General features: G+C 39.9%; 1 protein-coding gene across 1 annotated transcript in view; it reads left to right on the top strand.

The window, feature by feature from the left end:
• The window catches only part of GRXCR1 (glutaredoxin and cysteine rich domain containing 1), a 72,897-nt gene extending 60,922 nt beyond the window's left edge, over positions 1-11,975 (top strand). The window contains exons 3-4 of the mRNA XM_048848470.2: positions 3,202-3,267; positions 9,509-11,975. Of these exons, the coding sequence (XP_048704427.1) occupies positions 3,202-3,267; positions 9,509-9,688 (246 nt within the window). The 3' untranslated portion in view covers positions 9,689-11,975. The remainder of the gene's footprint in view (positions 1-3,201; positions 3,268-9,508) is intronic.
• Positions 11,976-14,212: the final 2,237 nt, after the last annotated feature.

Here is a 14,212-nt window from a genome sequence, read left to right as displayed (position 1 = left end):
ATCATCTCAGGGCTTGTCTAGATTTAGGGAATTTGCACTGATGTATCTACATCAGTGGAATAGTAAATCCTTAAATGTTGCTACATTGCATGGTAAATCACAGCAGTGCAACTTGTGTCTTCTACCAGTGCAGTGCATTTATATCAGGGGTTTGCACTGGTGTACTCATGAGTTTAGCTCCTCCCACCTCATATAGATAGGCCTCAGCAAACACTATTGTATTTGTTGGCAAATGTTGGCTTTGTAGCAACAGTCACTTGTGTGACTGGGATGTTCATGTGTCAGATTTTGCCAGTCTTACCCACACTGAATAGCACCCTCCCCCAGTCATCCCACTGAACTGAAGGGGTGGTGCGTTCAAGCTAAAGGTGTAGTGGGAGTGGCTCGTAGAAGCCCCTGTGTAGGTGTCACAGAGGGCCATGGAACAGTCTTTGAAGCAGCTATTCCATCAGCCCATAATCTGTAGTAGATTTCAATAGGACAACTCATGGAGGAAGGCACTACTCACCATGAGCAAAGGTGGCAGAGTTGAGTGCACAGTCAGCTTTGCTTCTGTAACTAACCACAGCCAGATATATATTGCCTCTCCTTTTCAATTCCTGTAAATGTGAAATAATGGAATAGCAATCCGTTGTTAAATAAGTGTTGGCTAAAATATTCGTATGTTGTCATTTGAAGAGATAAAATACTTAATTATAAACTGTGTCGCTGAATAACAGCCCATAGCTATAGCAGAGAAATTACCCACAGCATCTGGTGTGTCTGCCTGAGAGAGAAAAAAAATGCCATTCCTCGGCAAAAGTTAAAGCAAAACAACTTTATGCTGGGAATCTAAGTTGGGCGGGCAGGCATGAGGAATCTTCCCCAATGCTAGATACAAGCAGATCCTCAGCTGGTGTAAGAATTGTCATAGCTCCAATTACTTTAATGGAACTATGACAATTTATACCATCTGAGGATCTGTAGAACACCTGTGCCTCCACTCTGTTGTCCCAGTCAACTAATAGGTTGTAGAAATAATTGGGGACCCGTATACTCCCATGCACAAGGGTTTCAGTTCTGTGTTTTCACCTAGTGGCATAACCACCAGCCACTCACTGACTCCTACTCTGGGCTGATCTTTCACCACACTCCCATCCCAGCTGCCATAGAAACAGTATCATGGAGTAGAGTCCCATGGTGTGTGCACTGAGTCCCTCTGTTTGGCCTGCACATGGCCTGCCTCCCTGTTTAGTAGAACAACATATATTTGTCTGCATTCAGGGCCTTCCCAGCCCCCATAGGGGACTTGGGGAGGGAGGTGGGGCACGGTGCAGGTAGGGGAGAAGCAGCATTTGGCCATGGCGAACAGGATACCAGTATGTGACACTCCAACATATTGTCAGTTGAACTAAGTGTGTGTTCAGATATGCACATACAGAAGCCTCTTATCCAGAGTACTTTGTATTTGGTGCAATGACAGTAACTACTGAGCTGCAGGAGAAACAGAGTTGCCTAGTAGCTAGAGAATTGGACTGGGACTCAGAATTCTACTCCTGGCTCTGCCACCAGTTGCCTTCTGGGTGACTCTGGGAAAGTTGCTTGAATGCCTTGTGCTTCAGTTTCCGCATCTGTGAAATGGGAATAGTGAGGTTTAGCTACTTTGTAAAGCACCTTGAGCACTACAGATTAAGTTCTATGTAAGAGCTAGGTATTATTATTCAAGACACTCATAGCTACATAAGTTAAATGCAAAACATTCAAATTGGACCCTCAATTAGTTGCAAAAAGAAAAAAAACAGAAAATAAAAAGTTTTACATCTTCTTTGGCATGTTCATTTTGTTTGTACTAATCTCTGAACATTTACTTTCAGAAAGAAAAATGAGAAACTATTTCATTACTACTCTGATTCAGATGACTGAAATCTCCAAAGGCCTAATGTACTAGGGCTACATTATTATTATTCACTACAGAGTTTTGACTTCAATGTTGTTACAGAATTTTCATTGTCCTTACTCACTCTTATTAGGAATGTTATGTCTGAATTCAATACTCACCTGCCAGAATAGTTGAAATACAGTTTCCCCGATATCATTTAGCTACATTCTCTGATGCAGTGTATATTTATATAATTGTATTTTTGACATATAAGACATTTTCTATTCTGCCAGGAAGTGCATAATGTAAAATAAGGCGAAAACAGTCTCTATAATTAAGTTGCATAGAATGGAACATATAGTAAGAAGATATGTGTATATATATATATATATATTATATACACATACAGATAAATCGGAAGTTGCCATACAAACTGTGAGAGGCTAATTAGTTAAAATGAGCTTTTATCAGCAGGAGAAAAAAACTTTTGTAGTGAAAATCAAGATGGCCTATTTAGACAGTTGACAAGAAGGTGTGAGGATACTTAACATGGGGAAATAGATTCAATATGTGTAATGACCCAGCCACTCCCAGTCTCTATTCAAACCCAAGTTAATGGTATCTGGTGGTGGCAATTTTGCAACAGAAAAGCTTCAAAAACAGACTCCAAGGAGAAACTGCTGAGCTTGAATTAATATGCAACCTAGATACCATTAACTTGGGTTTGAATAGAGACTGGGAGTGGCTGGGTCATTACACATATTGAATCTATTTCCCTAAGTTAAGTACCCTCACACCTTCTTGTCCACTGTCTAAATTGACCATCTTGATTGTCACTACAAAGGTTTTTTTCTCCTACTGATAATAGCTCATCTTAACGAATTAGCCTCTCACAGTTTGTATGGCAACTTTCACCTTCTCTGTATGTATATACATCTTCTTACTATATGTTCCATTCTATGCACCCAATGAAGTGGGCTGTAGCCCATGAAAGCTTATGCTCTAATACATTTGTTAGTCTCTAAGGTGCCACAAGTACTCCTGTTCTTTTTGCGGATATAGACTAACACGGCTGCTACTCTGAAACCTATAATTAAGTTGTGGTGAATTCACAAGAAAAATGCAATATAGAGTTCAATAACCAACCCTGGACAGCTTTTCAGGAACTTGAGTTGGTTATTTTCACCTTTCAGCCATCCTAAGGTTCATCTCATAACAAAAATACTTCACATGAACAAAATTCAATCTTTTCTTCAACCTAGTTACATTTCCAAGAGTAAACCCTCAGGTAATTCCAGTCCCCTCAATGGTAAATCTGCTGTGTTTTTTCTTTTTGCTAATAGGGAGCTGAGAAAATTCTGTCAATGAATGAATCAGGGGAGCTGCAGGATCTCTTAACCAAAATTGAGGTAATTGTATTTTTACAAACTCTCTGGAGAAACTACAAATGGAAGTTGTGCTGTTAAAATTAAATTATTTGCTAGGTATTTCCTTTCTTTCTGTTTTAAACTGATCACAAATCCTGTTTTTCAAAACCAACAACTACTTAGTGTTACAAACCAGCAAAGATTCCAGCCCCATCAGAAAGGATTGCCACTATGCCAAACTCAACAGTCCACATCCATTGTACTTGAATTTGACAGGGAGAAGATCCAAGACATTTATCCTCTGTAAGAACTATTTATGCAATCTCCACGATTTGAGCTGGGACAAATCCAGCATAAGAGTCTGATATTTAATCAGATAGCAAATTCTTTGATCCTGATAGAAGAGAAACACAATGGTGAACACAACAAAAAGCAACATCCAACACAGTACAACTGAAAAAGAGACCAAACCATCTCCACTCAACAAATGGGTGTTCCTGAGGGAACTTAGCAGTAGTAGCAGTTAGGGTAGAAGAATGCCCCTCACTCCTCCATCCACTGGCCACCTCTGGGCTCAAAAGGACTGGCCGGTGAGACAGCTTTACATGTAGTTAAGCTGTGTTTGTAGGCGGAGCCTCTAGCATCCTTCTCCAGAAGGATGGGTGGTTAAAGCCCTGGTCTGGGACCAACGAGATAGGGGTTTAATTCCCAGCTCTATCACAGAGTTCATGTGTGATTTCTTGCAAGTCAAGCTTGGTTTCTCCTTTCCCCATTAGTAAAACAGATATACTTCTTTTCTCCCGCTCTTTGCCTGTCCTATCTGCTTAGAATGTAACCTCAGTCTCTTACTATGTGTATGTACAGCACCCAGCACAATGGGTGTCCTGATCTTTGTAGGGGCCATTAAGTGCCACTAAAGCACAAAAAATAAATAGCAGGCTAGAGCAGACTATGATCATAACTGTACACAGAGTACATCCACTGATGTGTTAATACCAGTTTATTTTCATGGTCTAGAATGAAACAAATTACAGAGTTGGCTTTGCCGGAAATCAGCTATAAGGTTCAGTCATGACTCATTTTCACTGAAGATCCAGAACACAGGAACTCACTATATGCAGTCCAGTCTTTCAGCAAGTCCAGTTCAGTTCTTTCAAGGCAAAGCTAGACCTCCCCTCCCAAAATCCAACTTTTTCAAAGGGTTACATCTAGAGCTGACAAGTGATTAAAAAAATTAATTGTGATTAATCATGCTGTTAAACAATAATAGAATACCATTTATATAAATATTTTGGGGTAAGTACTTTGAAGTAAGCCAGTATGGGCCAGTACGGCATACCAGTAAAAGGTGGCCTCCAGTACTGGCCAGTAACCAGCTGACTTTAATGTTGCTGCCCCTTTTGTGCCCCCCATCGGCAATGCTGCTGGGTTCCTACCAACAGGGCTGCTGACGGGGGCGTCCTTAAAGCACTGCCATGGCAAAGGACCCTGCTTAAAGTGCTGCTGTGGCAGCACTTTAATGTCGTTGCCCCTTTTGCCCTCCTGGGCTGCCGAAGGCGATTTAAAAGCACCCGGGGCTCCAGCTGCCACTGCTGCTACCGTGGCAGTGGCCAGAGCCCCGGGCCCTTTAAATGGCAGCTGGAGCCCCGGGCCGCGTGGGCCAGGCAGTGCAGATGGGCTGGCTGGGGGACGCTGACCCTCAGCCCCGCCCCTTCCCCCCGAGGGCCCGCCCCTTCCCAGGGCCAGAGCCGGCCCCCATACCAGTAAGTCTTCGGCTTTACTTTCACCCCTGGGTGTTTTCCACCTTTTCAAATATATTGATTTCAATTACAACACAGAATATACAAAGTTTACAGTGCTCATTTTATATTTTTTTATTATAAATATTTGCACTGTAAAAACAAAAGAAATAGTATTTTTCAATTCACTTAATACAAGTACTGTAGTGCAATCTCTTTATCATGAAAGTTGAACTTACAAATGTAGAATTATGTACAAAAAATAACTGCATTTAAAAATGTCCCTCCATGCTTCAACCACCATTCCAGAAGACATACATCCATGCTGATGATGGGTTCTGCTCAATAACCATCTAAAGCAGTGCAGACCAGCACATGCTCATTTTCATCATCTGAGTCAAGATGCCACCAGCAGAAGGTTGATTTTCATTTATGGTGGTTCGGGTTCTGTAGTTTATGCATCAGAGTGTTGCTCTTTTAAGACTTCTGAAACCATGCTCCACACCCCGTCCCTCTCAGATTTTGGATGGCACTTCAGATTCTTAAACCTTGGGTCAAGTGCTGTACTATCTTTAGAAATCTCACATTGGTATCTTCTTTGCATTTTGTCAAATCTGCAGTGAAGTGTTTTTAAAATGAACAACATACTGGGTCATAATCTGAGACACTAGGGACCGAATGGCTAGGCAGCAGTTCTGCGGAAAAGGACCTAGGGGTGACAGTGGACGAGAAGCTGGATATGAGTCAGCAGTGTGCCCTTGTTGCCAAGAAGGCCAATGGCATTTTGGGATGTATAAGTAGGGGCATAGCGAGCAGATTGAGGGACGTGATCGTTCCCCTCTATTCAACATTGGTGAGGCCTCATCTGGAGTACTGTGTCCAGTTTTGGGCCCCACACTTCAAGAAGGATGTGGATAAATTGGAGAGAGTCCAGCGAAGGGCAACAAAAATGATTAGGGGTCTGGAACACATGAGTTATGAGGAGAGGCTGAGGGAGCTGGGATTGTTTAGCCTGCAGAAGAGAAGAATGAGGGGGGATTTGATAGCTGTTTTCAACTACCTGAAAGGGGGTTCCAAAGAGGATGGCTCTAGACTGTTCTCAATGGTATCAGATGACAGAACGAGGAGTAATGGTCTCAAGCTGCAGTGCGGGAGGTTTAGATTGGATATTAGGAAAAACTTTTTCACTAAGAGGGTGGTGAAACACTGGAATGCGTTACCTAGGGAGGTGGTAGAATCTCCTTCCTTAGAGGTTTTTAAGGTCAGGCTTGACAAAGCCCTGGCTGGGATGATTTAACTGGGAATTGGTCCTGCTTTGAGCAGGGGGTTGGACTAGATGACCTTCTGGGGTCCCTTCCAACCCTTATATTCTATGATTCTATGATTCTATGATTCTATGACATGCTATAACACAGAGCCGGAGACATACAATTCTTCCCCAAAGAGTTCAGTCACAAATTTAATTAACTCATTTTTTTTTAAATGATCATCATCAGCATGGAAGCATGTCCTCTGGAATGGTGGCTGAAGCATGAAGGGGCATATGAATGTTTAGCATATCTGGCAAGTAAATACCTTGTAATGCTGGCTGCAAAAGTGCCATGTGAACGTCTGTTCTCACTTTCAGGTGACACTGTAAATAAGAAGCGGGCAGCATTATCTCCTGTAAATGTAAACAAACTTGTTTCTCTTAGCGATTGGCTGAACAAGAAGTAGGACTGAGTGGACTTGTAGGCTCTAAAGTTTTACATTGTTTTGTTTTTGAATGCAGTTATGTAACAAAAAAAATCTACATTTGTAAGTTGCGCTTTCACGATAAAGAGATTGCACTACAATACTTGTATGAGTTGAATGGAAAAATACTATTTCTTTTGTTTATCATTCTTACAGTGCAAATATTTGTAAACAAAATGATTTAAAGTGAGCACTGTATTCTGTGTTGTAATTGAAATCTATATATTTGAAAATGTAAAAGAACATCCAAAATATTTAATAAATGTCAATTGGTATTCTATTGTTTAACAGTGTGATTAATACTGAGATTAATCATGATTGATTTTTTTTAATCGTGATTGTTTTTTATTTAATCGCATGAGTTAACTCTGATTAATTGACAGCCCTAGTTACATCCCTTCACTAAGTGTTGCTAGGTGACACACCATTGCTTTTTCACATGATGCCAGAAATAGAAATTTTAGGAATTTAATTATAAGAATGTGGTTCTCTTTTAATTTTGGAGTTAGTTGCAAAAATATCCATATAAGTAAAAAGTTTAGTATCATAAGCTGCCACAGAAAATGTGGGCATTGCTAGATATGAAAAATGAACTTTGCTATAAACACTTCCCCACAGAGACTAATCAAAAATAGGAATTGCTTGCTGAATGAGACAGTGGTAAAAGCCACTTTTGTGAGATGCAGGGAAAAACAAGAGGGATTTCACATTACCTCTAAGTTTGACTTTCTATACCTGACAAGAATTCAAAAGCTCGCTTTGCCTTTGGCTAACATTGGTATATGCTGGATCGGCTTCTTCAGCATGATAATTCTTACACACACACACACACACACACACACACACAGAGGGATGATCTAATGGCCAAATTGAGGTCAGGAAGTTATGTTTTCCCACAGCATTTTGGCTGAGATCTTTTTCTGCAGCTTTGTGTAGAGATTATATATCTCAGGATCAGGTAGGCATTTTACATACCACTGATTTATTTATCTAGTTTTGCATGTATACTTATGTAGCACGTCTATCAAACATACGGCAAACATTTTAAGCACAGAAGCTTTCCACAAGTCTTTTCCAAGCATTAGAAGGTTGAGCCCCAAGATAAAACTAATCATGCCCCTCTACAACCTTGCCATGTTATCAGTGCAACATTTGGGAAGCTTATGCTGTCATTGGTCTGGACCACTCCCTTGCCCTCACCCAGCTTCAGGGGCATATCTCATGCTGCTCCATGCAGCATATCAGATACATTAGGAAACAAGAATTTAAGAGATTCTTGGGCCAGATCCTCAACTGAAATGAACTGACATTGACTTCAAAGGAACTGTACTGACTTATACCAGCTACGGATCTGCCTTTCCTCATCCTTTCGCTTTTTACGTGGCTATGCACACTGATCTGCATTACTAGTAGACAACTACTTTTTTGGACAGTTTTGCATCACTTCTGTTGCGTTTGATGAAATTACAAAAAAGCAGTATGTTCGCTGTACATATTTTAGCATAATTTACTAATTATTTAAGTATGATACCTCTGGGAAATACTAACAGGGATTGTATATATAACTGCCTTTCTTCTGTAAATGAACCCTAAAAGCCTTCACTCAACACAGCAGCTCTAAAAAAGCCCACACACCTGTGCTACTGTAAGTACTTGCTATATGTCATTTCTCTCAAGTAAAACTCCAGGATGATCATTAAATTAAGGGTGATGTTTTCATCAAAAGAGATTTAAGTCTGCTTCTTAAATCTCTTTAATGCATCATAAAGAAAAAGAAAATAAAGACAGAATTATTAAAGGTTTCAGAGTAGCAGCCGTGTTAGTCTGTATTCGGAAAAAGAAAAGGAGTACTTGTGGCACCTTAGAGACTAACAAATTTATTATTATTAAAACAATTCAGGAACAACTGAGAGATTTGAGTCTTATTCTCTCCTTGCTCACACCAGTTTTCCCAGTGTAACTATTGATTTCAAAGGCATTTACTCCTGATTTATACAAATGTGAGAAGAATCAGACCCATGGCTGGTATATATCGTTTACAATTAAAACGTAAGATAATCTCCTCAATACTTAGATTTGTATATACCTGTTTTTTAAAGAGCTCTGCCTTGCTTAGAGGGTATGAATCATTTTAAGATATGAGCAATTGTCAAATGCTGAATCACACAATTCAAACATAAACATGAAAAATTATACACGTCATACTATTATAATATGCACCATATATAGTATAAACACAAAACACCATGTTTCTTACCCCAGAATTTAGAACAGGCCAGTTAAGTTATCTAATAGATCATAACTAGACAATAAAATATTTAGAACCTGGCTAATTCTTTTGGCAAATGAAAACACAAACCCTTAAGCATTACGTTAGATATACCAACTTGTAATGAACTTGGTTGATCACTGAATGCTGCTCTTACCACCTGAAAGGACAGATAAAGCAAGATTCTATGGCAGTAGGACGACAAAAACCGAGTTCAGTGTTCAGATTTTGCTGTTTCCTAGAATAGGAATTGGGGGGATGGGAGAGATAGCTCAGTGGTTTGAGCATTGGCCTCCTAAACCCAGGGTTGTGAGTTCAATCCTTGAGGGGGGCATTTAGGGATCTGGGGCAATAAAATAAAATTGGGGATTGGCCCTGGTTTGAGCAGGGGGTTGGACAAGATGACCTTCTGAGGTCACTTCCAACCCTGGTATTCTACGATATTGCAGAGTGAATTCCAACTCAGAATCCTCATTTTGCTAGAGATTACAGTCATTAATGGAAACGCTTTTCCTCTCTTGCTTTCTTTTTCCTTGCGCAGAGAGTGCAGCATCCCCATGAATGCCCTTCCTGTGGTGGTTTTGGCTTCCTTCCGTGCTCAGCGTGCCGTGGGAGCAAGATGTCTGTGTTTCGGAACTGTTTTACAGACTCTTTCAAAGCCCTCAAGTGTACCTCTTGCAACGAGAACGGGTTACAGCGCTGCAAGAGCTGTGCAAGTTAAGAATGGCATCTTCCCATGTAGAACCTCATATTATGATATTACTGCAGCAGTTTGTTACATACTTTTTAAAAACAACCATGTTTCTGATGCAGTCAACAAAATGTATTTGTAATAAACTTTTTCTTATTCAGTTGCTGAAGCCATTAGCTCAGGCCAGTGCCTGTCACGTGCACTGAGTCTTAAATAAAGGGAGAGTATAGGCTACTTAAGAGAACAAAGTGCTCACAAACGTTATTAGATTGACAGCCTTTGGATCTGAAATCTTTATTCACATAAGAGATTTAGCAGCAGGAGCACACTTTTCCTCACATCGCCCCGCCCAAGGACCTCAATTCTGACCTGGAGAAAACATCAGAAGGAAGTTTAGACTTCATATCTGTTTGATAGTTTCTGCACAGACTGCCAATGATGATAGTGATTTTGTGATGTGAACTAATTCCAGACCACAATTCTTTCTGCATAGCATTTCACTAAACTGTCAGTTTGGTCACAACTCACCTGGGCTAAAATTTAACATATATGTAAAATATCCCATAACAATCCCTTGAACCATTAACTCCCCTTAGCCTGCTACTTTAAATGCCAAAATAGTTTTATTTAAAAAAGTTATATAAATATTTGGTGTTGTAGCTTCTGCTTGTAATGATCTCTAAACCATCACAAAGAAGTATTGATTTGCTGCATAGAATCATAGAATATCAGGGTTGGAAGGGACCTCAGGAGGTCATCTAGTCCAACCCCTGCAGGACCAATCCCCAATTTTTGCCCCAGAGCCCTAAATGGCCCCCTCAAGGATTGAACTCACAACCCTGGGTTTAGCAGGCCAATGCTCAAACCACTGAGCTATCCCTCCCTCCCCATACTGTAGTGATAACTTGGGATCACAAGAAAGCCTTACAAACTACAGGGTAGGTAAGGAATTACAATGAGCGTTCTGCTTTTGTGGCTTAGTAACAAAGAATCTCTTCTTTCTCATGGATCATCTGCATGGCAGGACAGATGTATTTGCATTTGCTCCAAGGAGTAGTCAAAATGCAATGTGGCCTGGAGTTATTAGAGAGTGAACTACAAATGTGCAAACTTTTTTGCATATTATTTCCCTTATATAGTCTATATCCTATCTATATGTTATGCTGCCACAAAGAGGCAGCCTCTCTTAGTGGCTAATGCACAAGGACTGGTTGGATTAATGGGAAATTGAATGGTATTAAGGAATATGCTTAAACTCTTTATCCTGCGATTTACGATGAATGAAACCCTGCTTCTTTACATTCTTTGCCACAATTGTTAACTAGCACTGGATATAGACTATGAGCACACTCTGAACAGTGACTACCAGGATGTGTACTAGATAATCAAACTCCTTCCAAGAGGGAATTACTACTAAAAAAAGGCAAAAAATATTTCCGATTGGTTTATAGCACTGAAATTCTAAAGTCCCTCACCGATGAAAAGAACTCTGCACTTTATATTGATGATCCATCCTTCTACAGAAATAGCATATGTGAATTAGAGCTGGTTAAGTATTATCTCATCACAGAAAGCTGTTTTATTCACCCTGAAATGTTCTTCTGTTAGGGAGAAGGGACTTGAACCTAGGTTTTTTTTACACTGCAGGCTACTACCCAACCACCATGCCAGAGGAAGTCTTTGAAAGCCTTCAAAAGATCTTGGCTTTATAGGAAGAAAAATTTTGAAGCCTCATATTATTTTGTGAACCACAATGGTTTTCCATCCACCCCTCATGTAGCTATTACAAGAGATACTCAGGAACTAAAAAATTGGGCCTTGCATTGCCCACAATAAATTACAGAGACCAATCTTCAGCTATTATAAACTGTTGTGTCTCTGTTGACTTTAGTGAAGGGGTGACCATTTACACCAGGTAAGGATATGCTCCCTGATAATCTCCTGTATTAAGAAACTCTCCATAAGTTTCCTCAAACTTACTGAGTATAGTTCTGCTAGAATTTTAATAAGTGACTGTCTGTGCTAAGCAACCCATTTTTGTTGCTCCCTTGCATGGCTGTGAAAGGCAAGTTTCACTAGATTTTGTTTGCAAAGACTGAACGAGGAAAGCAAAAGGGGATGTGATGGTAGAAAAATAAGCTTTAAAAGTTGTAAAATAGTTACAGATAAAGAACATAATAAAAACGTGAGAAAGAGATACAAAAATGAAACAAAGTTCTAGTTATTTTAAATGCATACAATAAAATGTCATTACTGTGCAAGCCAATGTTTGCGTTTCCAGTCTTCCCATGAATTACCAATCTGTTCTATCCAAATGCATTTTCCTTGTAGTCAGCCCACCTGAGAAATATCACGAGAAATAATTTGTGAAGGAAGGAGTAATTTTGATAATAAGTAAAAATACACTGTGTATTACTTGTTACAGTTATTGGGCCAGATCCTCAACTAGTGTGAAGCAGTCTAGTACCATTGAAGTCAATGGCGTGATGCCAATTTATACCAGCTAAAGATTTGGTGGTAATAACATAAATATGCATGGTGCTTTACAGACATAGAAGACTGTCCCTGAGCCATGGAGCTTGTAATCTACGTTTTAAGCAATATTTGTCTACAACTAGACATAGGACTTGATTCTATTTTGACTTGCCCAAGTTTTGCACCCATGTAACACCACTGACTTCAAAGGAGTTATAGTCCTCTCTTACATCAGCCTAGATCACAGGTCAGACCCTCCTGACTAGTTCTTTGTGCAGCTGGAAAGAAAAGTTGTACTACCAGATGTATTTACAGTAGAGCATGGGGGACAAGAATTTTGTTTGGATCATTAGGAATTCAGACAATTGAGAGGGCAGGAGCCATTCAGCTGCAGGGTGGCCTTTTCATGCAGTCTTGGCCAAGGACCAGGTCTCTGCTTTATTATCCTAGTTGCCACATTATCCTAATCCCTTCCTTGTCCCCCAGCATGGAGATATATTCCTCTCTGCAGAATGTGTCTCCATGCTGGGGGACAAGGAAGGGAATTCAGATAATATGGAGTTTTGGGTAATAGGGTTTCAGAGAAATGGGAGTATGTAAATTAATAATCAGAAGGAATAAATAAACCAATATAGACCAAGTTGTACTTCTCGCTGCAAAAGCTGTGCTAGACTGGGGAGAGGGCTCAAGGGGTTGGTGACCTAGCAGAGCTCAAATGTATAAGAACCATAATTGAGCCCTGTATATCACAAAGTCATGTAACTGCTCTGGCAAGTCATGATTATTGTTAGTGAGACATTAGACTGAAAGAGCAATTAAGGTTGTTGTAGCAAGTAGGCTGCACAGCAGGGAGTGAAAGGTTTGCTACCGCCAACCCTGATATGCCCAGTCAGAAAAGCATTGGGTGGCATGCTTTTCCCTCTTAACATGATTCATGTCACATGTCGTGAAATGCTAAAATCCGCTCTCTGATTTGCTGTAAAAAGTTTCCATTCTGTTGTGTAATCAGAAAATTGGGCTTATTTTTACTAAGAACAAGCAAAAGTCTAGAATATATTGACAAATATTGTAGCAAATCCATGGCTATGACTACATAGTTTTCACTATGATATACAGTAGGGCCATTCAATGGCTCACACTCCAGGGCATTTAGAACTTCTTGGTGACTAGGATAGACATCAGAGCCTCCTCTTCCAGAAGTAAAGACCTCTTACTACTTGAAATAAAGGACAAATTCCCATAGCTGTAGGCAACATAGGATCTATGGTGTACAGCTGAGCAGTTCTGATTACATCCAGTACAATTCAGTTGACATACAAACTAGCCAGTTGGTTACATTATAATTATGATATTGCATAATAACCATGGTAAATACATGCACTGTGTTTGCTACCTGACACCTCATTATCCATTTTTTGGAAGGGAGGAAAAATGAGACACAAAGCCAAGAACCACCGGGTATTTAATATTCTCAGGAAAAAAAATCTGTGGAAGACAGAAAATACTAGACTACATACCATGCTGGTAACTACCCCAGGCTAATCGCATAAATGGGAACAATGAGTGTGGCTGTTGGATAAAAACAGGTTGTTTGGAGAGAGAGCAGCAAAAGTATATGCCTATTTATAAAAGGGTCCCGCAGAAAGTTAAATTGTCACAGCAATGGTTCTTCATTATGGACTGAATTCACCCCTGTGCAAAGAACTATCAGGTCTATGCACCACTTAAATACTACTTATATAGGGTTTACATAGTCCCTGAGTGGAATTTAAGTGGCACGTACATCTTGTGTTCATGGGTGAGTTTCTACATGAGGCTGGAGTGTAAGTGAACCTTTCACTCTATGAGACAATTTTGGGTTTCTCAGAAAAGTTATTTCTTTGTACGGGGTTCTTGGTTTGTTTGTTTGTTTTTTTTTTTAAAAGGTGCCAGAGCTGAGGTATTTACTAAGTAATTAATTTTTTTCTATAGCTCTGGTGCAGGGATTTGTATTTATTTAATCCCTTCTTAATTTTTTTTTAAATTTGCTATTCTGTGGAATAAGTGCACTTTAACACATTGAAAGGGATTATTTTTATT

This window comes from Caretta caretta, chromosome 4 (assembly GCF_965140235.1).
Source record: "Caretta caretta isolate rCarCar2 chromosome 4, rCarCar1.hap1, whole genome shotgun sequence".
NCBI lineage: Eukaryota > Metazoa > Chordata > Testudines > Cheloniidae > Caretta > Caretta caretta.
The sequence above is the reverse complement of the archived record's forward strand: the minus strand, read 5'-3'. Positions and strand labels throughout refer to the sequence as shown.